At 40.9% G+C, this 22,803-nt stretch overlaps 1 protein-coding gene across 7 annotated transcripts; it reads left to right on the top strand.

The window, feature by feature from the left end:
* Window positions 1–8,927: 8,927 nt before the first annotated feature.
* On the top strand, window positions 8,928–22,189 carry GJA3 (gap junction protein alpha 3). 7 transcript variants are annotated; one of them, XM_057368496.1, is made up of 5 exons: window positions 8,928–9,139; window positions 10,585–10,662; window positions 10,880–10,981; window positions 14,678–14,753; window positions 15,588–22,189. In XM_057368496.1, exon 5 carries the CDS (start codon window positions 15,605–15,607, stop codon window positions 17,138–17,140), a length of 1,536 nt encoding a protein of 511 aa, XP_057224479.1. In that variant the 5' UTR covers window positions 8,928–9,139; window positions 10,585–10,662; window positions 10,880–10,981; window positions 14,678–14,753; window positions 15,588–15,604; the 3' UTR covers window positions 17,141–22,189. The 7 variants fall into 7 exon arrangements, with proteins under 7 accessions (XP_057224479.1, XP_057224480.1, XP_057224478.1 ...); XM_057368497.1 differs by lacking the exon at window positions 10,585–10,662; XM_057368495.1 differs by having other exon boundaries at window positions 10,585–10,970.
* The last annotated feature ends 614 nt before the right edge of the window (window positions 22,190–22,803 follow it).

Raw genomic sequence — 22,803 nt, 5'->3', positions numbered from 1 at the left:
AAGTGCCTACCCATTGAAGCCAYTTCTAGAAAGCTGGCTATTTCTCCTCCTTAGCTTTAATAAGTGGCTTTTCCACAAAATGAATGAGCACTATCTCAGGTTCTCTATTTGCATTCATCTTTTACTGTACATTTAAATTTGTCACTGTTGGAATAAATGAAGCTGCATGAATTAAAACCCATGACCCCTCACTGTGGACTAAAGTGGAGCCTAAACAGCCTTCTATCACTTGAGCTACATCCAGTGTTACAACCTGACTGCAGATGGAAATCTCATCTAAGAGGGGAGCAAGAAAACCATAAAAACACCAGAACCATGAACAAGACAGAAAGTCATTCATTATGAGCTGCGCAGGAAACTTGGACTGTGAAAACATCYTTAATYCAACTCCAAAKAAAGTTTGGTACATACCAGGTTTGWGCTTGATAGAGTTCCTGCATTGTTCCCTTACAAGTACTAAGAGAACAATTTAGTCCCAGTGCTCTAGTATTACATTTCTTTTGTAACAAGATCTTTTTTTTCTGTAATTATAATTAAAGCACTCTTGTGGTGTCTCTTTTCTGTATTGCTTGTACATGCTGTGTGCYACCTAATGTGTCTAATGAAAATCTGTTTATCATAATGGGAAATGCATGCACCAATACTGAGCTTAATGGCCAAAGGCTAGTGTAAGGATTTTAGCTTTCTGCTGCAGGTTGGTGTTTCAATTGSTTTAATTGCCTGTTACCCTGGGGTTTCATGAGCTCGTAGTGGAAGGTCACATATGTGCTCTACTTGAAATCAAATATGCTGCCTGAGGCAGCTTTGCAGCTGGAAAAGGCCAGTGATAAACATAACCAACCCCATAGGAAAAGAGTTTGTTTAGCTGGAACTTGGGAAGAGACATACCAAAACTGTTAACMCTATGAGGTTATCTTCAATTAGCAGTTTGGCAACCAGATTATCAGACACGAAAAAAAGATAAAACTGAGCAAAGTGTTTGGATGTAGCCAAGAGGGCTTTGGTGCAGCACAGCAGCATCAGGCAATAATAGCTCTGAGATTTGTTTTCTGTGTATATTTAATTTTACTGAATTGTTGCTTTTTGTGTGAAAAAAAATCAGATACTTTATAGGAACATGGGAATTCCACCTATTTCTACATGTGTTACATTGCATAGCTGACCACCTACAGATAGATTTCATACAGATTAAAATACATTGCTATGTTGAGCGTTCTTTCCTGAAATGCACTAGTAGTGTCTGCATTTCTGGTATTTGGTTCCTAGACTTTCCTCAGAATAAAGATTGCAAAGTGTGTTGAAAACTTTAGCCGTGCATCTGAGGTCATGAGTGCAAAAGAGGCCGATTCCTCATTGTTCAGTGTYCAGTGTAGCCAGGATGGAAAGTGTSTAATAATGTGGTATGAGAACTGGGWAGTGTGGGGATGGGGCTGGCTGAAATGATACCTTGGCTGAAAYTGCCAGGGAAAATGTCCATTGATTCAATCAGATCGAATTTTCATCCAGAACCTTAAAACCAAAACTACAGACATGTTTGTCAGAAGAGGAAGAAGATAATGGGAAGCAAACTTGACTGGTAATTCATGAGCCTATATAGAGAAAAATCCTAACTTTGTTGTGAGAAAGACTGATTTAAAAGGAAATCAGAAGTGTAAATCTTCTATATTTATGATTTCTGGGTATGGAAGTACCTTTATTAAAGGTTTTCTTAGACAAAAATAAAAATATCCTTTGGTTGTTTACAGTCATCATGAGCCAATGTACTATGTAATTTTATAATATAATATAAAGGACAAATATAAAAGACAAATTATATGGTTCATACAGAGAAGAGCACTACTGTACTTTGGAGGTTTAATTCAAAATTGCAACTCTGTCAAAAGCTGCTTTATTTTGTAAAAAGTATGCTGCAGCAATAAACAACAGCTAAGAGCACTTTACTAGAAACTAAACTTGGTGAAAATTAATCTGTTTTTTTCCCTAATTATAATTTCCTCACGTGAAAATTAGGCTAATGGGTTTTATCAGGCAACAAAATCACACTTGAAGAATTGCACTATTATTTTTGGTCATCTGTTCTGATATTCAGGACCACCACTACCTGACAGGTAATTACAAGTCCATTTGATTTTTCACCATCTTATTACCTACACAGTCATTTGAACCTGTTTGCAGACAGTGGCAGGAGTAATGGTGACTATCTGATGTTTCATGAGTTAAGACGAACGGTAATGACTTCCAAGATAGTTCAGAAGGCACTAATATTTTTRTCCCCATCTGACCAACCTAGCTTGTCATTGTCATTTTCTTTTACAGGATACGTTTCTCTTCTGTAAAGCTGGCTCAGCTTTGACCTATATTCTATATAAAGTTACCTAGCCACCAAAAGAAAGTCTTTATAACCTAGGTTTGGAAATGCACTGAGCTCTCATTTGGAAGGCCCAGATAAGGAAACAAGTCACATCTCAGACTCTCCATATCTCAGAACATTCCTTGCTCTTGCTGTGGTTGGTCCCCCCCACCCTACCATAGATTAAAACATAAGAATTGTTCACATCATTGCACATAACTTCTCCCTTTTTCTGACAGTTTAAACACTGCTGCTAATTCAGAGATTATTTTGCATTTGTCTTCTCTATGTATCTGAACAGTGAAATCCAGTGTCTTTGAATTAGCCATCTGCTAAAATACCACCAGGCAGCCAGATGCATGCMTAAGTCATCGTGGTAAAGGAGTGATATGGTATCAGTATGATACACASTTTAGGGAAGTACATTTTCAACGAATTGATAGAGAACTTGCAGGGTTGAGCCATGAATGACTGCAGGTTGCAGTTGGATGTTTTGAAGAGCAGCATACATTCTGTGTGCTGTTAAGAACCAGCATTTTGTTCATTGTCTGACAGAGTCCCCAGGAAAAGGAATACTGACTGTAGCGTGTGGTGCAGACACGCTGGTCTGAAGCAGGTGGCATTTTTCAATGGAAAAGCTGCTCTGGGCAGATTTACTTGCTTATGCAAGATGTATATTTTCTGTTGTCTTTGCAATTATGGCAATTTTGACATGTCAGCTGGGAAAGGCAGTAATGGAATGAAAACTGTTTAAGTCCAGATAATGAAATTTTTTAAAGTGTTCTGCAGATAATTTTCTGTGGAGGTTCAATCTTTATGACAATACATAAAATCTCCTCCCACACCTCTCAGCGATCAGGAGGAATGCTGCACTCTGTTGTGATGATTGGAAAACTTGCTMTCAGTTTGGTATCCAACTGTCAATGTCTCCTTTGTCACAAGACTTCTTTTACTTGAATTGAAAGTATTATGGCAGTCTTGGTACAGAGTCAACCATGACTCTCATTGCTCCTAAGTTTTCCCAATTGAAAGATAAAGGTGACAACTGCGTCACATTCACAGCGATCAGAACAGTTTAATCAATCATTGTTTGTTAAGATCATTGCAACAGGTGCCAGAAAAATAATCTTGTAATTATTGTGTGGCAAAGATTTCAAATCTATTGTTTGTTGCATCATTAGTGTAATGTCAGCTTGCAGTTAGTCAKGTCCCTATCCTAGGTATTGCATCCTTTTCAAGGACTGATTGTTTAATATACAGTTTAAACAGCTCCACAATCTGCCCAGCACAGTCAAACAGAAGCAGTTTATTCCCTTACCCACACACGTGCACACAGACACAGCAACAAACTGGCTAAATCATTCCCTCACTGTTATCTGATAGACGAYTGAATGAGACATTGCAACATGGAATTGTCAGGCATAATTTCTGCCTATGACATGATACAAGCTTTTCTGTATTGCAGTAAAATAGTTATTAATGACTCATTGTCAGAGCATCGGATCCACCAAATGGGATAAACTGTCTGCAGCTGGGAGGAGYTGCAGGAACACGGGAAGATAAGCATAGGATTCAATAAGATCCTTATCACAAGGAGAAATGGTTTAACAATAGCAGATTTAGAAAGCAGGAAGGTGTAAGTGTTTTTGTTGTGAAACATGAAGCACTTGCAAAACTGTCCGATGGGGACCTGTTCTGGAGCAAAGAACAGTTCAGTAAAGAAGAGCTGGAGTTTGTGGAAGATCATTGGCGGGACAGGAGACCGTAACATGGTTGGCTTGAAAAAACACCRCCCTGGTGTGCATTAAAGGTTTGTCAAAACCAGGATGTTTGACATTAAGTTTTCAGTCCTGTYAGCACCCAAAAGTCTGTTTGCACCCAAAAGTGCAGGGTTTGTCCAGCATGATCTCTATCATCATCATTCCTTTGTGCTTTTAGCAATTGTAATAAGACATTTGTGCACTATAGTATGTTCCACCTAACTAAGCATWTGAGGTGGCATTGTGAGTAAACAAAATTCCAATTAATGTAAGTTAAATTGGTGATGGAATTTTTTTTCTTCTCCTCAGCATTAGTAAAATGCTCCTTTATGCCTTGGTTGTGTGTGTCACAAAACAGGCATTCCTCSCAACAGGAGGAAGACAGAAACCCAGATGACTGTTCAGTTTTGTTGCCCATTTAATATATGTGCAAACATTGGTGGAGTTCACTGAAGCAATGAGATTATATCCAACCAATGGCATGGCATTTTGTGCTACCAATTTCTTTAATTCCAAAGGCAGACCATCACATTGTGCTGCAGTTTGGATTTTGCAGAGAAATTGTACCATACATAACACTTTTTTTTCCTATTTCAAAGCAAGATGCYTATTGCTGTTCCTTTCTGTGGAAGGCAGTAATTATTTGAGGCCTTTACAAATTCATCATGCATGACACCAAGGCATATTCCTGTTAAAACACACTGTATTTGCWCTTATCCTGACACAATGAAAAAGAACATCCTTGTTTAGACTTGGTTGTGGTTTGGCACAATGAGTTGCCCACTGGCCATACTAGTTTAGGACATTAACACTGATGTCATTCCTTCTTGCTCGTTCTTATCCCGTCTGTGTCTTTCTCCCACCCGATTCCACATGGTGCCTCCACTCCAGGACCTGCACTGTGCCAGGCCAGTTGTTTGCACAGCTGTGTTCAGCACTGRACTGTTTTAGCTGATGAAGAAATAAATGTTTTGCTTTGCTGAATTGTTTTTCAGATGAATTAATTCCTTGATCTGCCTTACAGGGAACAATATGAACTTCCACAGTGACAAGACTCTGAGGCAGTAGGCCATGGTRTTGGGCAAGAGCTGCAGGGAGTGAGTGGAAGGGGTGGAGGGAATGGCAACATGAAGTTTAGCTGCTGCTACACATGCTGCAATTTCAAACCACAGCCTCTGGCTGTGTTTTCCTGAGTGACTGCTACTAAAAAGGCAAAAATCTTAACTGCCTTTCTCCCTTTGCTGCAGCACCCTGCCTTGCTCTCTATTCCTCTCTACTGGCCCTGCTTCTCAGCTACTGGCCATCTTCTTCCTTCCTCCAACACAATCTTTCCTCAGTTTTTGTATGAGTTGATTTAGCCCACTAGCTCGGCAGTGAACTACTTGAAGCCTGTCTTTTGATTTTTTTATTTAGCTCAGTTGGCTTTCTGCCAGACTTGTGGCAAGAATCAATGTGTCTCAAACTCAAATATTTCACATTTCTGTCTGTAGTGTCAGAAAAAAATATCATCACACTATGACAGGATGATAACAGGCATAATTCCTCTTAGGATTCTCCATGTTCTGTGTCTCTCTGATTCTTCCTCCTAACAGATGCCTGGCTTGTACAGTTATAGTTCTTCCTCTGTTACATCTTACATGGAGCTTTTGCTTCYATGAAGATGACTGGAAAGTATCTCAGAACATTCAGATTCATTTTATTGTTGTTGTCGTATTAGGAAACTTCTCATGTTTCCAAAGGAAAGAACCAGAAAGGACCAGATGAAGATGGTCCAGAAAGGACCAGATGAAGAACCCTGGTTCTGGTGGGTGAAACACAAGCCTAGAGCCTAGAGTCTCAGTGCTGTTCTCAGAACCAAACAGCCTAGGATGAGATATTTAGTCTTTCTGTGCCTCCATTCCTACAAACTAGAAGTCAAAGTGTTGCCCTACAAGCTAGAAATAATAATTCTTCCTGACAGCAGTTCTTAAGCTGTGTTCTCTGATGTGCTTTGGCAGCAGTGTCTAACAGAACAGAACACTAATCAGTAACTAATTTATAATAAAATTTAGTATATAATATGAGATCAAACTACATCAGTCTTTTGATTGCCATATTATTTGTTATTTAATTAGTTCCAAAGTCTTTGATTCATCCGTGTAGAAAACAACTAGACATTTTAATCCTCCTTGCTTCAAGCTCTGCCTCTGGAGGTAGCAATACCCTTTCCCAGCATTTAAATATCTTTAGTGCCATCTTCTGTAGGGCAGTGGCATATCAAGCACAATTCTCTTTATTGACATACCGTACACCGCCACTATGAGCTGAACTGAAGGCATTTGGAGCYCTTTTTTTGACTGTGTGGACAGAACTGCTGTCAAAACTGCTGAGCCATGGCATCACTTTGGTGTGGTACTGCAGTTAAGGGCTCTTTCCACTAAACCATGATTGGATGGACAGTTACAGTAAGAGTGATCCTCTTCTTTACTCAAACTAGATGTTTAAATTAGAAATAGAATTGTCTGAAAAGAATTTAAAAGGAACTATTTGAAAAAGTTATTTTTTTCTTTTTGAGCAGCAGCTCAGGTTCAGACTAAGATCAATCAAGAAATATCTCCTTAACTTACAAGATCTTTCACAATTTGATAAAGCTTGGTGGCTATTTTTTATTTCCYTTCCATGTACCTTGTCATGAAAACCTCATTCATTTAATCTTAAAAATGCCTGCCTGACTGCTCTGTCTTCCCATTTCTTGAATTCACTTTGTTTCTGTGCCAGCCAAATCATGCACTGCTAAATTCTGTCTCAATGTGGAACAGAGGTAGTCACCTGTATGGAAGACAAAAGGTTGTACTAAAGAAGATAATTAATCCTTCCCTGGAGACATTCAAAATCCCACTGTTGGTGACCCTGCTTTGGCAGTGGTGTTGGACTGGACGATTTCCAGATGTCCTTTCCAATGCTAATGATCGTGTGATTCTGTGGTAATTAAAGGGAGGCTGAAAACGTTTTAATGCAAAAATTTAAATGTCACCTTAAGTCATATGCTGCTGTCTGGTGTTGACAATGGAGGGAACCCTTTAAACATAATGAGGAGTAACAGTGCTTTGCAGCTTTAAAGGTAAGTGAGGAAACTAAGCAGGATGGGTCTTCCATGGAAATCCTTCTGTCAGAAAGATCACATGAWGAGACACTTTTGAGCACCATTAACTAAAAACTGGTCTGACTCAGTTTCTAAACAGTCTTCTGCTACACACAGCATTTCAAAGTGTCTCAATTTTTTTCTTGGATGTTTTTTTACTAAATAAAGCAACTGTGTGCCTTGGGACTGATTGTTATTATTCAGTTTGCAGCTCTTTATAGAGTAGCTATCAACAGAAACTCATAYGTTACTGTTGAAGAGTTGTGGAGTCACCATGCCAGTTTAAGTCATTCTGTCTTTCATAGAATCATATGATGGTTTGSGTTAGAAGGGACCTTAAAAATCTAGTTCCTGCCAAGGGCAGGATACCTACTAGACCAGATTGCTCAAAGCAATCAAAACCTGGCCTTGAACACTCTCAGGGAAGTGGCATCTGCAATTTTTCTGGGCAACCTGCTCCTGTGACTGACCACCGTCACAGTGAGGAATTTCTTCCTAATATCTTATCTAAATCTACCCTCTTTCAGTTTAGAGCCATTCCTCTTTGTTCAGTCACTATATGACCTTGTAAAAAGTTCTCTGACATTCTTGTAGGCCCCTTTAGGAACTGGAAAGCTGCTATACAGTCTCCTTAGAGCCTTCTTTTCTCCAGACAAAACAGCCCCAACTCTCTCAGCCTGTCTTCATAGCAGAGGTGCTCCAGCCCTCTGCTCATCTTTGTGGCCCTCTCTGGACTCACTCCACATCCTTCTAATGTTGGGAGGCCCGTGCAGCACTCCAGGTGGGCGTCATGAGAGCGGAATAGGAGGGGAGAATCACCTCCCTTGATCTTCTTTGAGCAGAATCACTTCCCACTCTGCTCTAGATGCTGCCCAGGCTGTGTGGCCGTTTTCTTTTCTCTGGGGCAACAGTGCAGAGCACATAAAAGCTTAACCAAAATATAGGTGATAGTAATATTTTTGAGTATTGATGCTGAAAATTTCAACAGCAACTTAAATCCTAACTTCCAGAATAGCGACAACTGATCTGTGTTTTGGGAGTTTTTTGTTTTTTCTTTTTCCAAAAGTTCTGCGCACACCAGCTTGACAGCTGATGCTGACTGAGGATGGTCTGAGGGAAAGAAAAAAGGGGCTGGCAGCCATTTGGGGCCTTTCATGCAGGACATAAAGGCAGCACCTGCGAAGTCTTACCTGCTCTCAGAGAGGAAACCCTTCTTTTGGTGAAGAACTTGTTCGGTTGTTTTAGCGGGTTTTTTTTTTCCCCCTTTTGCTCAGGTATTTCTGACACCTCAGGAAGGGCCGTGCATTCGGTGGTCGGGGCGAGGCGCCCTCTGACAGCGGAGCCGGGACGCCCCGGACCGCACCGGAGCGGAGCGGAGCGGGCAGCGGCTCCCGTGGCACTGCCTCCGCCRGAACCCCGAGGGGCGGGGAGGGCTTTCTCACGCTTCTATCCTCTGCGAGGAAGAAACATTTTTATTTCCCAGGAAATCCCGCGGAGGCGGGATGGGTCATCTGCACAGTGGCAAACATTGTCAAATTCAGAGAGAGAATCCGCTTGGAGCCGACCGGGTGAGGAAAGGAGCTGCCGGCCCGTCCCCGTGAAGCGGCGGCGGGAGGCGGGGAGGGGAGGRRAGGGAARGGRAGGGRAGGAGGGCCGGGTGGCCCSTGGCTGCGGGGCGGCTGCCAGAGGTGCCGGCGCCGGCCGGGGGGCGCGGGCAGCAGCAGCAGCAGGCAGGGCGCTGGGCACGGCCCTGGGCACGGGGTCCCGGCGCCGCCAGCCCCGGCCCGCCGCTTCTGCCACAGCCCGAGCGAAGTTTGGGGGCGCCTCTTCGCCCCGCTTAAACAACCTATGCGCCTCGCCGAACGAGTAGCGCCTTTGGTGCTTGCAAAAGCCTCCCTCCCGCCAAGCGTAAGTAGAGCGCCCTGGGCTGCGCCGCTCGGCTCCGGGCAGGGACGCGCCGGCCGGCACAGCGGACGCGGCCGCGGGCACGCTCCGAGCCGGCGATGGGGGCGGCAGCTGCCCGGGGCCTGTGCCCGCTCGCTGTGCCCCCGGCCGTGGGATGGGCACCAGGGAAGGGCAGGGCGGGGCCGAGCCTGCTCAYCCTGCTGAGGAGGAGTCGTGGCAGGTGCCCTGCTGCTCTGARTACCTTCCCGAGGGACCCCGGTGCGAGTGTCCGTCGTTCCTGCCCCACCGAGGGAAACGTTTGCAGGCGGCGGCGCTCGTAGATGGGACGGTAACTGAGCCTCGTGAGACAGGGAGAAGTGTCCAAACCTCACCAAATACCTCAGAGGATGCAGTGGAGGACAAAGCAACAAATATTCATATTCAGGATTGTTGTAAGGGGCATGCAATATCTTCCTTTAAAGTTGCCACTAACATGTGAACATTGATGTTCATTTCATGCCAGTTTTGTACTTGGAGTAAAGTTAAGTCTTAAATATAAAGTAGAGCCAGAATTTCTTTCACTGTTCTAAGTGGTGCCTCACAGAATGATGGAGTTCACGAGCAAAATCCAAGATGGTTCTGGGGTTCCTTGAGGTGAGCTCTGAGTTGTCTGGCTCATACAAACACTTTCTACTGATAGTTGGGAAGATGGCCGGGTGGCCTGCCTGCATTGACCAGACTTTTACCTCACTCTGTTCACATCTTTGGTCTGAGAGTTAATGAAACATGCAMGTTACTCATTTGTTCACTTAGGAGTCTCGAGTGATGCGAAGTATTGAGATGAATAAATATTCTTTGGAAGGTATGAAGCTTGATTAAGTAAGAAATCGCCAATGTTATAAGCAGAAAAAGTTGTTTCATTTGTGCGTTTTTTTTCCTGTAGGCAAAAAATATTTGGGTTCATTGCTGACGCACTGAAGAAATYATATAAGCCTAGCATGTTATTAGGAATACTTAGTGTGTTAGGTCTTCAAGACACTGATAGAGATACGAGGAATGAATTGGACTAAGTAGCCAGAGATACTAGAGGTATTTACTGTTAAATTTACASTAAATTTAAAGGGAAATGAGAGAATCCTACTGGAACATTTTAGAATTAAACTAGAAAAGAAGTAAATGTTTTCCATAGTACAAAAGTACTTTAAAAAGTTTGAACAGGGTCTCCCTTGCAGTTGTTTTAACTTGCCTGAAGTCCTCTCAGACAGATACACAAATATTGGARTCCCTGCTTCTCTGCAGTGGAAAAGAGTCTTGAGTCTTTGAATGCCACAAAAGCTCATCTTTCCTTTGTATATCTGGGGTGGGGGGCGGGCCACTCCTTACTGTGCAGTTTTTAGATCTGTGTGGCTGATCGTGTGTGGGCACCTGGCAGCTCTGTCTCATTCATGCTTCACTCACTCGGGATGYAGGACTGTTGCCCTCATGCTCAGCGGCTGTTCTGCAGTCCCCCAGTAGCTCCACACCCTTCACACCTTTCTGCTTTACTGGTGAGTCACTGTCTTTTCATTCCAATGTAGAGCTCTGARATGGCACTTGAGTGTTCTGGGGGAGAAAAGGGGTTGCTTTTAGTTCCTGTTTTTCTCCTGGAGCTAACAAATCAGGGCAGGGGTTTGTTCCCCCAGGGAACACAGGAGTTTTAACAGGTGGGCTGTAGCTCTCCTCCTGGGCTCAGCCCTGCACTCCTCGCTCTTTTCCTCTACTCAGGCCAAACTTYCACTCAGAGGTCAAGTGGAGTCAAGAAGAAGTTAAAAGAAGTTTTGCCTGGGATTTAAGGAGGAATCTTCAAAGCAGTAAAGTAAGTTCAAGGTAATAACAAAATCGGTTAAGGAATTAATTTTAACAAGTGTTTAAAATACAATTACAGTGGTGATAGATGTGTCTGAAAGTATGACATTGTGAGCATGAAGAAAGGTATTTTTCAAATCCCCATTTAAACAATTTGATATAATGAACTGTGAAACCTCTATTGTGATTTACGAAACACTCACATGGCCAAATACCATYACATTTCACTGGAAATTATAGTAGCTCATTCTGTGCCTGCATATGTGCCAGTTTGTCTGGAATTATGTGGTCACACTGCAGACTTTTTGCAAGATGACTGCTTTTGTCTGACTTAAATTAGCAGAGTTAAGAGCTGGTGGCAATGGAGATACCTGATTGTTTGGTGTAAAAACAAATTAAATATTGCAASTTGTTTTAACAGCTTTTTTGTCATTCTGCTTTATAAAATGTGGATAATTTTGAAGAAAAGATCCAGATCCCAAGTTTTCAGACTGTCATGAGAAAGTGAAGGAAATATGGGTTGAATTTAAGAAATTGTTTAGACAAGGATATCTRTTTGGTTCCTAAATAATTGTTGTGGGACATTTTTGGGCTATACCAATATAATGAAATCATAARTACATCAGGTGTTATAATCTGATGATGTATGTAACACAGCTGTGTACTTATTTTTGCATATGTGTATATAAATACAAAAACAYATACATGTTTGAATAAAATTTTAAATAATAAAATGTCAAATTTTGCACACCTGGTACATAGTAATGAACCTTTTTGGTGACATCATCCAGAATAAAACTGGCAAGTTTGTAGATGTCACATTATAATTACTCCTGTCCTGCAGAGGGATAGATATGACATCGCGGCTTCTAACATTTATTCTCTTGCTTGTTCTCTTTGTCACATGCAAAGTGTGTTTATGAATGTACTAAATTAGTAATTAATAACACAACACTGATTCTTACATTCTGTGTCAGTTTTTGTGAATGTCCATTTTTCAGTGTTGATCACAGAGGAATGATTTTCTAAGTGAACCAAACAATACAAGACTCACAATTCTTATTAAATGAGATGAAGGTTCATGAAGTCCTTGCTTTTCATACTGTTGAATTAGATTGTTTTCTGAGACAGATTCTCTGTCATTCCCTAGTGGGTATTCATGGACATAATGAAATACAGATAAAGATGTTTCATTTCTTAATCTGCATTTTTTTCCAAGCACAAAAAGAAAAAATGTCTCACAATCCATATTGAAGATTAGGTCGTAACAGTTGCCTGTCTCTGTATTTCAGCAGTACTGAAAGTAATACTATACAGTTGAAGTCTGTGTAATACTACAAAAGCGGCTGTTTAAATTTAAATACAGGTATTGTTGAATTTAATGGTAAAAAAAATCAAATAATCTGTGAGTTTTGTGAACCTTCTGGTTTTGTTTAATGTAACATATTTGTTATTTGTATTAAGGCACCCCTTTACAATTGTAGGTTAATTTTTGGATGAGTTTTACTGCCCTTGGAAATTATGTCCTTCCTGTACTGATGTACTATGGACAAGACACATTTCTGGTGAAGGCAACAGTTGCTGCAATTCATACTGAGATGTACACTGAGGGTTTTCACCTCTGTGCAGTTAAGATGCTGTGATGTGTCTGCTCACAGCTTAAACACTTTGTCTGCAGGATGAATTTGCACACTGATACACAGAAATAAATCTTTTTATTAATGAAAGCATTAGAATAGCTTTTTTAATGTGTATCCTTTGAGAAGTGCATTGTGTCGTGTCTTTGGTGCCCTGAATTATCTCAGCCTGGGCATTGCTGACCTGTAGTAAAAAAAAAAAAAACATTCTGGAGATTCTGGAGTAGTATTAGTGAATAGAAGATAATTAAGTAAGATGGATATATTATTTGTCATCTTTGAGTTTTTACAAATTGTTATTGTTCTTCTGCTAATCACTAGATAAGTTTTTAGAAAAGCACAAAATGTCCTGTTTTCATTTTAGCCATTATTGCCTATTGGTCTCTGTAAGAGATGCACAGCAGTGTGCCTGTAGGGGGAAAAATTGATGCCTGTGTTCACCTTACAAGTGCAGGACTTATAATTTTTAGGAGGGCAGACCAACCTCTTTTTTTTTATGCAACAGAAGGTAATATTTGTCTTTTTAAAAAACATCATGTGGCCTTTGTGCCATTGGACACAAGGGKAGTCACAGCCATGCTGAAAACGGGACATGAGTCTGAATCTAAGAAGATTTAATGGGCCAACTTTTTGCTGGTTAATAAACTGTCTATTACAAGTATTAGTAAAAAAAAGAACAAACAGTAACTCTGACTGCTTATTACCTGAGTTGCCTATTTTGTTTGATCTGGGTGGAAAATAAAGTGTGAGGCAGAGAGCATTGAACTGAGAGGCACAGAGTAAGGGAAAGAATAGCAGAGAAAGGAAATGGTGAAATTAGGTTTATGGTAARCTTCTTTAATGCACCAAATATCACATATTCATTTTGCATTTCCTACATTTTCCCACCCAAAATGAGAACATGCCCAAACAAYCATTTACTTCTGTTCAAAGCTGGAACTAAACTGGGTATATCTTCAAATGATTTTGATAAAAAAACCACCTGTTATTCCCTTAAAAATTATTATTTATCGAAATTAAAATTATTTAACCATCCAAAATATTGTAAATCTCCTAAAATTAAGATTGATTATTAATTTTAAAAATCATGTAGACATATTAATTAAGGCAACAAAATACTGTAACAAAATTTATTCAGCTTTGGACTACTGTTTAAAGAGGAGGAAAACCACATTTTTCAAAAAGAATCTGAGTACATTTAAAAATAATAAAAAAATGTTTCAGGGGTAGGAACATATGAACACAATGTTTCATTGTTGATATAATCATATGCAATTTATCATGTTGTGTTGGAAAAAGAATTGACTTATATTAAAGGGAATGTGCTTTTACAGAATATCAAAGATGTATTTTTAGGGGAATTTTTTGTTAAATTAACTTTGTGGGATAAAAAATGAATTAGAGGATTTACAAAACTGCAATATACTAATGGGTGTGTTGTTGCTTTTTGTCTGAAAGCGTACTAGTCTGCAGTTACAGGTGTTTCATGGCCTCACTGTAAAATCAAGTTATAAAAAAATACCTTAAATAAATGTAATGTCTTTAATTGCCTTAACTAAAAGCCTGAAAGAAGTTCAGCACAGACTTCAGAAATATTTCTTTTGGAAAACAGGGACATAATTGCTGAAAATTACACTAATATAATGATGAATATCCCCTCCTCTACACTTTTTCAGTGGTAAATTCCTAGCTGTTATGATGAACACCTTTTTTTCTTTGGAATTGTAAGACACTCAGGTGTTTGGATAAGAAGGATAAGAATAGCAAGGTGTAATTAAGTTATATTTATAAAATACTCTAAGATTTTTAAACAACAAGATAATAATTTTTTATTTTGTTTTCAATTGAAGGTGAACATATAGACTACAGATGTGAGTTTTTTTAGGAGAATGAAATGTACCTCTTAGATATATTGCAATATTCTAACATATAATCCAGTTAGGAACAGGCCAAGGATAACAGAAGTGATACCCATAGATTTCTCTTGTTTCTCAATTGGAGGAAGCTTGTGAGGAATCTGATATTAAAAAAAAACTTGCAATTTAAGCCTTTCCAAATCACCAATTGTGTCTCTGTCTAGAATTGGACTTGGGAGGCCCATCATATGTGAATTGGTGGAAACTGCTGAGACTAGATGCCAGTTTTTCGTCACAGAAGTAAGGTCATAGGATGTAATTTTATTTTTTCCAAGAAAATTTCTGTATATAGTTGCTGAAGTGACCTTGAGTTTGTTGTTTTGATTTTTGTTTTGTTTAATGTTAATAATGTTGCAGAAAGTGTGGTTCAGAACACTAACTGCCAGGACAGTAGGGGAAATGGCATAGAAACATTTTCACTATTCCATTCARAATTTCTCATTCTTCCCAATATTTTGAGTTTATAAAGTATTTCTGTTCTTTTTAGAAATAAACAAATTCAAACTGACATGCTTGTTGAGTTGTATACATTCCAAAATTAAACTGTAAATTCCATTAAGTTTTATATTATTATTTTTCTGTGTTTGTACAAGTCAAAAACATCAGAGACCTGGGACATTACTAAATTCCTGAATTCTGGAATAAGTAAGTTAACAATAAAATTATTAGAGTTTGGCAAACATTGTATCACSCTCTTATTTCTACCTGTTCTTTTCTAAATGTAGGTGGGAGTAGTTACAGCCATCTCAGATAGTGGAAACAGAAATAATGTTTTTGAAAATATTTAAATCTTGTAGAAATTCTAACTTATGAATCCTTCTTGCCAGTTGTGTATAGGCACTGAAACCTGTGTGGGCTCTGTGGGAGCACCGAACATCTCCCTTCTGTGCTCACCAAAGCCATGGTTGCATGRTCACAGGGTTATCTAGTTCTTTATGTACGTGTGCAGTATCCTGCCAAAGCCAGTGCCCCTAAGAAATATAATTTGTTGAGGGTCAATCTGTTCTGCCCCAGCATTGCGTAACTGTAAGATGTTTTACCATTGCTCTAATTGCTCTGATGTTCTCATTGTAGGTTAGAAATCTGAAACAATGGGTGACTGGAGCTTTCTGGGGAGACTGTTAGAGAATGCACAGGAGCACTCCACGGTTATTGGCAAGGTTTGGCTGACGGTGCTGTTTATCTTCAGGATACTGGTGCTGGGGGCTGCTGCCGAGGAGGTCTGGGGAGACGAGCAGTCRGACTTTACATGCAACACTCAGCAACCTGGTTGCGAAAATGTTTGCTATGACAAAGCCTTCCCCATTTCTCACATCCGCTTCTGGGTGCTGCAGATCATTTTTGTCTCCACTCCAACCCTCATCTACCTGGGCCATGTCCTGCACATTGTACGCATGGAGGAGAAGAGGAAAGAGAAAGAGGAGCTGAAAAAAAAGGGAAGCGGCAAAGATGGCAACTACCCAGTGACAGCAGCATCTGGCAGTGGTGGTGGGGGAGGCAGCAACAATGCCAAAGATACTGTTGGCAAGAGGGGGAAGGAGAAGCTCCCGATCCGCGATGAACGTGGCAGAATCCGTATGGGGGGTGCCTTGCTCCGTACCTATGTCTTCAATATCATATTCAAGACGCTGTTTGAGGTGGGATTCATTGTGGGCCAGTATTTCCTATATGGCTTCGAGCTAAAGCCGGTCTACCAGTGCAGCCGCTCCCCTTGTCCACACACTGTGGACTGCTTCATCTCGAGGCCCACTGAGAAGACCATCTTCATCATCTTCATGTTGGTGGTGGCCTCAGTGTCTCTGCTGCTGAACATGCTTGAGATATATCACTTGGGGTGGAAGAAGCTGAAGCAGGGCATGACAAGCCAGTACATCCTCGAGATGCCTGTCGCAACCATGACACCAGTTATGGTAACAGGGGAGTCCAAACCCGTTTCGCTGCCGCCACCAGCACCACCTGTGGTGGTCACAACTGCCATGCCGGCCCCTGTTCTGCCTGACACCCGCGCTGTCACGCCGCTGCTGGCCCCGGTGACCATGGCATCATAYTATGCTACGGGTGCTCCAAGACCACGGCCCCCCTCCAACACAACCTCCATGGCAAGCTACCCTGCTGCTCCACAAAATGCCGAGGAGAGGCACCGTGCTGTGACTCCCACACCCATCTCCACTCCCGTCACCATCCCGACTCCCATCCCCACRCCAACCCCAGCCGTCATCAACTACTTCAACAGCAGCAGCCGCGCCCTGATGTCCGAGCAGAACTGGGCCAACATGGCAGCTGAGCAGCAGGGGAAGGTTTCCTCCAGCTCAGCAGGCTCCTCTACCCCCAGCAGTGTCCGRCATCCCCTTCCCGAGCAGGAAGAGCCCCTGGAGCAGCTACTCCCACCCCCAGCAGTGCTGCCCATTGCCGCAGCCAACAGCGGCAGCAGCACCAGCCTGAGCGGGGCGAGCGGCAGCAAGTGGGATGTGGAGGGCGAGGTGGAGCTGTCGGGGGCGCGGCCCATCTCGGCTGCCTGCACCACGGTGGAGATGCACGAGCCACCGCTGCTCGTAGACACACGGCGCTTGAGCAGGGCCAGTAAGTCGAGCAGCTGCAGAGCCCGGTCAGACGACCTGGCCGTGTAGGGTGGTCGGCCCTGCTCGGGGGAGCAGGCGGTGGAAGGCGGAGTGGGCAGGGGAGCTGCCCGGGGAGSCCAGGCCTGGCGTGGGTGAGAAGGCCTGGGCTTCAGATTTAGACGCTTGCTGTTTTTGCACTCTGTGAATTGTAGTGGGGAAAATTATCAACATTTTCTAATAGGTCAGGGGTGACCGAAGCGCAGCCTGTGGGCCAAGGGACCAGTCCCACTTTCCTTCACGTTCATGGCAGATCCCTCGTGGGCAACCATAGCCGGTCGTGTGCTCTGAGGCTGGTTTCATCCAAGAAAAATGCTAATATCCCTAGTGCCCGTGCACCTGGTTGTCATCTCCCTCTTGCCTTCACTTCCACCCTTTTTCACACAAGCTCTACACGAGCAGATGCAATGACTTGCTTTCTTCCTCTCAAATCTTACATAGCCCTGTGCAAACATCAGGGTGGCATRTTGCCTGTTGGCACCTGTTGTCTCTATGGACCAACTGGCCATATTAAAGGTAACTCTGTTTCTTCCATATAGCATGACTTAATGAAGATTTTTGTGCTCATGGCAAGTCACCAATGTGGTCCTCGGCCAGGCAAAGTTTAGGGAACCCCTGGAATAGATTTTTGAGGTTCTTCTTTCCATAATTTTTTTTTTTACTCTTGACCTGTTAGGAAGTGTTTGGTTTGACCTTCTATCCAGYGTTTGCCGACCATGATCACACTATGTTTATATGCCTGCAAGTAYGTTTGAGCATGTTTGATTATAATTTCAGCTGACTTCTAAAATTGCTTACAGGAGGACAGGAATTTAAACCACACCTCAGAAATTATTACACAGAACAATTTCTCTTCAGAAAGCAAGGATTATGATTTCAGTACACTGTGGCCACATACATTACCCGTGGACAAACAATTAGGATAAASTACAGCTCTGCATTTTAGACTATTACATATCAGCTTAAGTTTGTTGGAAAAATGCTTTTTRGAAGTAAACTTGAGTGCTTATTTTTAAGTGTTCAAACATTTTGAGAATAATCTGTAGGTTTAAAGTTACTTGACTGTGTACTTAATCATTYTAGTTTGATCTTTGATCTTACAAGAAAATGTAAGAGGAAAAAAACTTACTAATGGTGAAATCCCCAAAGCAACATTATTTCCTGTTGTGTTCTACCCTTTAACATCCATCTTCAGTGTCTTCAGGTCAGTGAAAACAGATTTACATAATATTGTATTGCAGAAAATATGGCTAAAATATAGTGCAACGTGGCAACGTGGTGGCTGAAGAGTCTATTCTGATCCCATTGAAGTCACTTGCAGAATTTCAGTTTAAMAAGGAGCAAGATCTGGGAATGGATCTTGCTGGCCTTATTCAAGCAAAACTAATATTCACATAAAGTTTTGAGAGCCAGAAGAAATTTAGATTTTGGGCCTTGGAAAAGACTTCTGCTTTTGAAAAATGTGTATTTCCCTTAAAAATGGGTGAAGGAAATTATTAGGTATTTTTGTCTAGGGTGTAGCTTTCCTTACAATGGGCTCTGACCTTTATTCCCTCATTAACAAGATGTTAGTCAAAATTCTGCATGCCTGATAAGGCTCGGGAGAGTTTTGGTACAAAAGAAATAGATAATTAGGCCCAGCTTCTGTTCTAAGCAAAATCCAAAAGAACTGAAGCTTGGAGTCAGTCCTGCTGCTGCTATAAATTGAAAGTACTGTAACTGGAAAAGAGCAATCAGAAACACTGGGATAGCCCTTTGCATCTTCAAAGTATTCGGCCCGGCAGTGCAGTCCTTGCTGAGACAAAGCAGGGTCACGCTGTAGCACGTAGTTAACATTGCCGGTTACTTCTGCCGTGATAKGTTCTCCTGAGTGTGCTTATTTCATTCAACAGTCAAAATATATTCCCACCACTCGAGATTAAACATTTTTACTGCTTTCTGAGTACTCAYGAAGAGCTTCTTATGATCAGAAGCACTGTTCTGCAACCTTTGGGCGTGTTGCTTCATGACTTCCTTGTCCTGCTTGTGTTGAACCAGGTGAGAAGTCCTTGTGCTGCTGTGCAGGCACTGCATGAAAAGTCAATGTGCAGTAGCAGCACAATAAAGATATTTATTATTAGGTATTCAGCTAATACTTCAGGCATGCTCTCATGGATTTTCTTGTTATAAGCCATAAAAACCCTTTCTGCAAGAAAGCTAAAAGCCAAGTTCTGCTTTCTATTATACCCATGCAACTATGCTGAACTTAGACTAAAGCTGATGAAATTGCCTAGATTTCAACAAAGGCAGAGATTAAAATTCAAAATTTTTGGATCTATTACCATCTATAGTAGCAGTTTTGTAAGTTTTGATAAATGCCAATTAACTACATTGCTGAAATAATGCAATATGCATCTGTGTATTGCAGTACATCAGAGTTTGTGGGTTACATTTTCCTTTGTTCTGTGCTTCTGAAGAATGAAGTCAGTCTTTCTGGAGTGTATTTATATAAACCAGACCACCTGGAACATGTGCTTTTTTATATCAGTTCCTGAGAGCAAAACTGATGTTGTTTGATGGGGTTCTGCATCTTGCAGCCCTTACTCCAGTACAACCTTCACAGAGTGTGACCTGCAGGATTGCATCCATATTGTATATAAAAAATAGTAACAGAGATTTAACTTAGGATCAAGTGAGACCTAGTCTGACCTTTTCAAGTTAATGTGTGTGGTTAGACCTGCAGAAAATTCAGATGCTTTTGTGGAATATATGGTACTTTCAGCCAGAGTAACTGCTGGAAATCTCTAAAAGATGATTTTTCCTGTTAGGTGAAGCTCGGGGGGAGAAATGTAACTCTGTTGCAGCCCCTAAGAGAAGTCTGAGAGAGCAGCCTCTGCATCCAGGCAGTCCTGGTCTGAGAAAACAAAGCTACAACTCACAGGTTGCGCTTTTAAGATCAGCTTAAGTTCCATCACGTAACTATGCAGCGTCAAGCCTCTTCATTACCTACAGTTTCATTTGGAGTCCAGTAACTGTTTCTTCATTTAAGCCCAGGTAACTGTTTTGGCAGAACTCCTCCTTAGTGCTTACAACTGCTTGTAGTTGCCATATCACATCTGGATTCAGATTTGTTGAAAGAAAAATCTTATTGGTGTGGCTGATTTGGAGCACTTCAATCTTTACTTGTGAATGATCACTGAATTCAGTATCCTGTGGGTCAAGTGCCAAATTCTGTGCACAATTCCACAGTTCTAGAATATATGTGCAAACACCCACTGACATTCAGAATAGGGTCTGTTGGCAACAATTGTCCGCTAATTTCCAAGATGTTGACTCTTTCATATCAATTAATTATAAAGTTYCATGGGAACTGGTAGCAAGTGATACCCTGATTTAGCCTAGTCATATGGGCTGTTCAAATCAAAATTCTGAAAGACCTCAAGTGCACAGCTACAATGAAACCTGTAGGTAAGTTATCACAAAAGCAGAAGTCAGAACACAACCACGCCTGATATTAAGCAGACTGAAAAAACCTTCCACTAATTTTTGCTCTTTGAGTAGAATAATTGTGGGAAAACTTGTTCTCTCTCTTACTTGAAGTTAAAAAATATGCTGAGATAAACTTTGGAAAAGAAAACTGAAAAMAGATTCTCTTTGAACAAGTTACCAGGTGTTTGATGATGTACTACTCTTTTGGCAGTATATTTGTCATTCAACAAGGCACTTGGAGCTAATTAAATGTCTGACATTTTGCACCTATTAGATTATTTTCTGGTATGAATACAGAAGTGTAGGATCAATGAAATAATAAAGGCAAGCTTTAAAAAYCAAATCACTATTTAGGTCCTTTTTTGATTAGTCATGGGACCACCTCCTCAGCTGCTACAAGCTGTTGTATTCCACTGAGTTCATGTGGGTGACAGCAGTCTGTAGGAGCAGAGTGTGAAGCCCCCAGGTCTTTCTTTTATACAGACACTAACACCATGGATTTGAACAGGCTGGGGTTCTTTCAATTCCCAATGTTTTACTTTGATTTTTCTTGTGAAAAGTGTGCTCTTGTAATTTTGATTTTCTGAAGTTTACATGCAATTTTTGATTTCAGATTGCACATTTGGATGAAATAAACTGTTTTCTAAGTTTACATTTGTATAAGAAGCAAAATAATGACTCTGCCAAYGTGTTAAGAGAGAAATGTCTTACTATAACACAGGAACCCTTCAGACTTAAGGCAGTACCATTAAATTTAACCTGATCACTGATCCATAGTATCAGCTTTCTCTGTATAATTAAAATATGGGCATTGGATATATAGGGAGCACACCATGGAAAAATATTTTTCATTGTGAACTCRATTATTACCAAATAAACTGAGGTTCATCATTGTTCATATGCCTTCCTGTGTGTTTAGAGCTTCAATGACAAAAACTAGCTGTGACATATGTCCTTTACRAGCTAAATTTACAGCCTGGTTGAAAATTCCAAACAAAGTACTTGTGGATAAACACTGCACTGTTACACTGTAGAAGATTTTACAAAAAATAAATGTTTTGCTTTCTAGGCAAAAATATGATTCTGAGCCTGCAAATACAATTCCATGCAAGTTATTTTAACTTTTGCATATAAGACCATTAAAGGCTTTGGGACTATTTGCATAAACTAAGAACACTGATGTGATAAAGAAATTGTAGATATGCATTTTAAGTTTGCTATAAGATACCAATCTAATTCTAGGGTTTTCAGTTCTTGAAGAGTTATGCAAGATGTGTGAGCATATTTTAAGGTGGAGAATACATTGCTATTTGCATTGCCATTGTTTCTCACAGTTAAAGGGTTCTAAAGCATGAGAAAGCTTACTCAGAACTTTCTTGTTGCTTTCCAGATGTTTGCCTTTTACATGACAGAATCTGACAACAAACATAACAAGTCTTCCAGKCAGTCAGGAACTTGTACTAACAATAAAACCAGCAAACAGTTAAAAGTACTGTCTTCAAATAAGTGCCTTGTATATTAAATTCTGTAAGAAGCAAGTTGATGTAAATGTTAATTTACCTCATATGTTTACAAAATTGTGACTAAATAAACTTTTTGTACCACAGCATTGTCTCTTCTGTATTAAATTTTCATGGTTGCGTAGATGGTCTTTTAAAATACTAATATGGTGGAGCAGTTAGCTCCGTCCCTTTATTCATTTACACTGCTGCTTTCCTTCTTCATGTGAAGTACTAACTGAATTGCATCTCTTGGAAAACTGGATGCTRAAACCTGTCTCTGTGCAGAGTTCCAAGTAGCTTCAAAGGAAGTTCACAGTCAAGAAGACACACGGGAACAAGACCCTCTTGAGCAGGTGCAAAGATGAAATGCTGATTACCTTGACATCAGTGGGAGGTTTGCTTCTGTCTTCTGCCAAATACAGGTTTCACTCTTGGTCCTTACTTTGACCCAGTTCATCTCATGCAGTGTGGCATTGATGGTGGCTCCCATCTTTCCCCCCAGTGCTGACTCACTAACTTTATCTGTCAGCTGTTGTGCCATGAGATTGTAACATATAAATGCATAAAGGATTTTAGTGCAGGGAAAATGTCTCCTTATTGGAGACAATGGGGCATGCACTGCATTTGAAATTTGCTGATTTGCCCCTTATAGGCAAGTTCAATTTAGTGTGCAGATGTGTTACCCAATTCTGTACTGAAAATGTA

The sequence above is a fragment of the Malurus melanocephalus genome, unplaced genomic scaffold (genome assembly GCF_030028575.1).
Source record: "Malurus melanocephalus ecotype Western Australia unplaced genomic scaffold, MMel_1.1 scaffold_93, whole genome shotgun sequence".
NCBI classification, from domain to species: Eukaryota; Metazoa; Chordata; class Aves; order Passeriformes; family Maluridae; genus Malurus; species Malurus melanocephalus.
The sequence above is the reverse complement of the archived record's forward strand: the minus strand, read 5'-3'. Positions and strand labels throughout refer to the sequence as shown.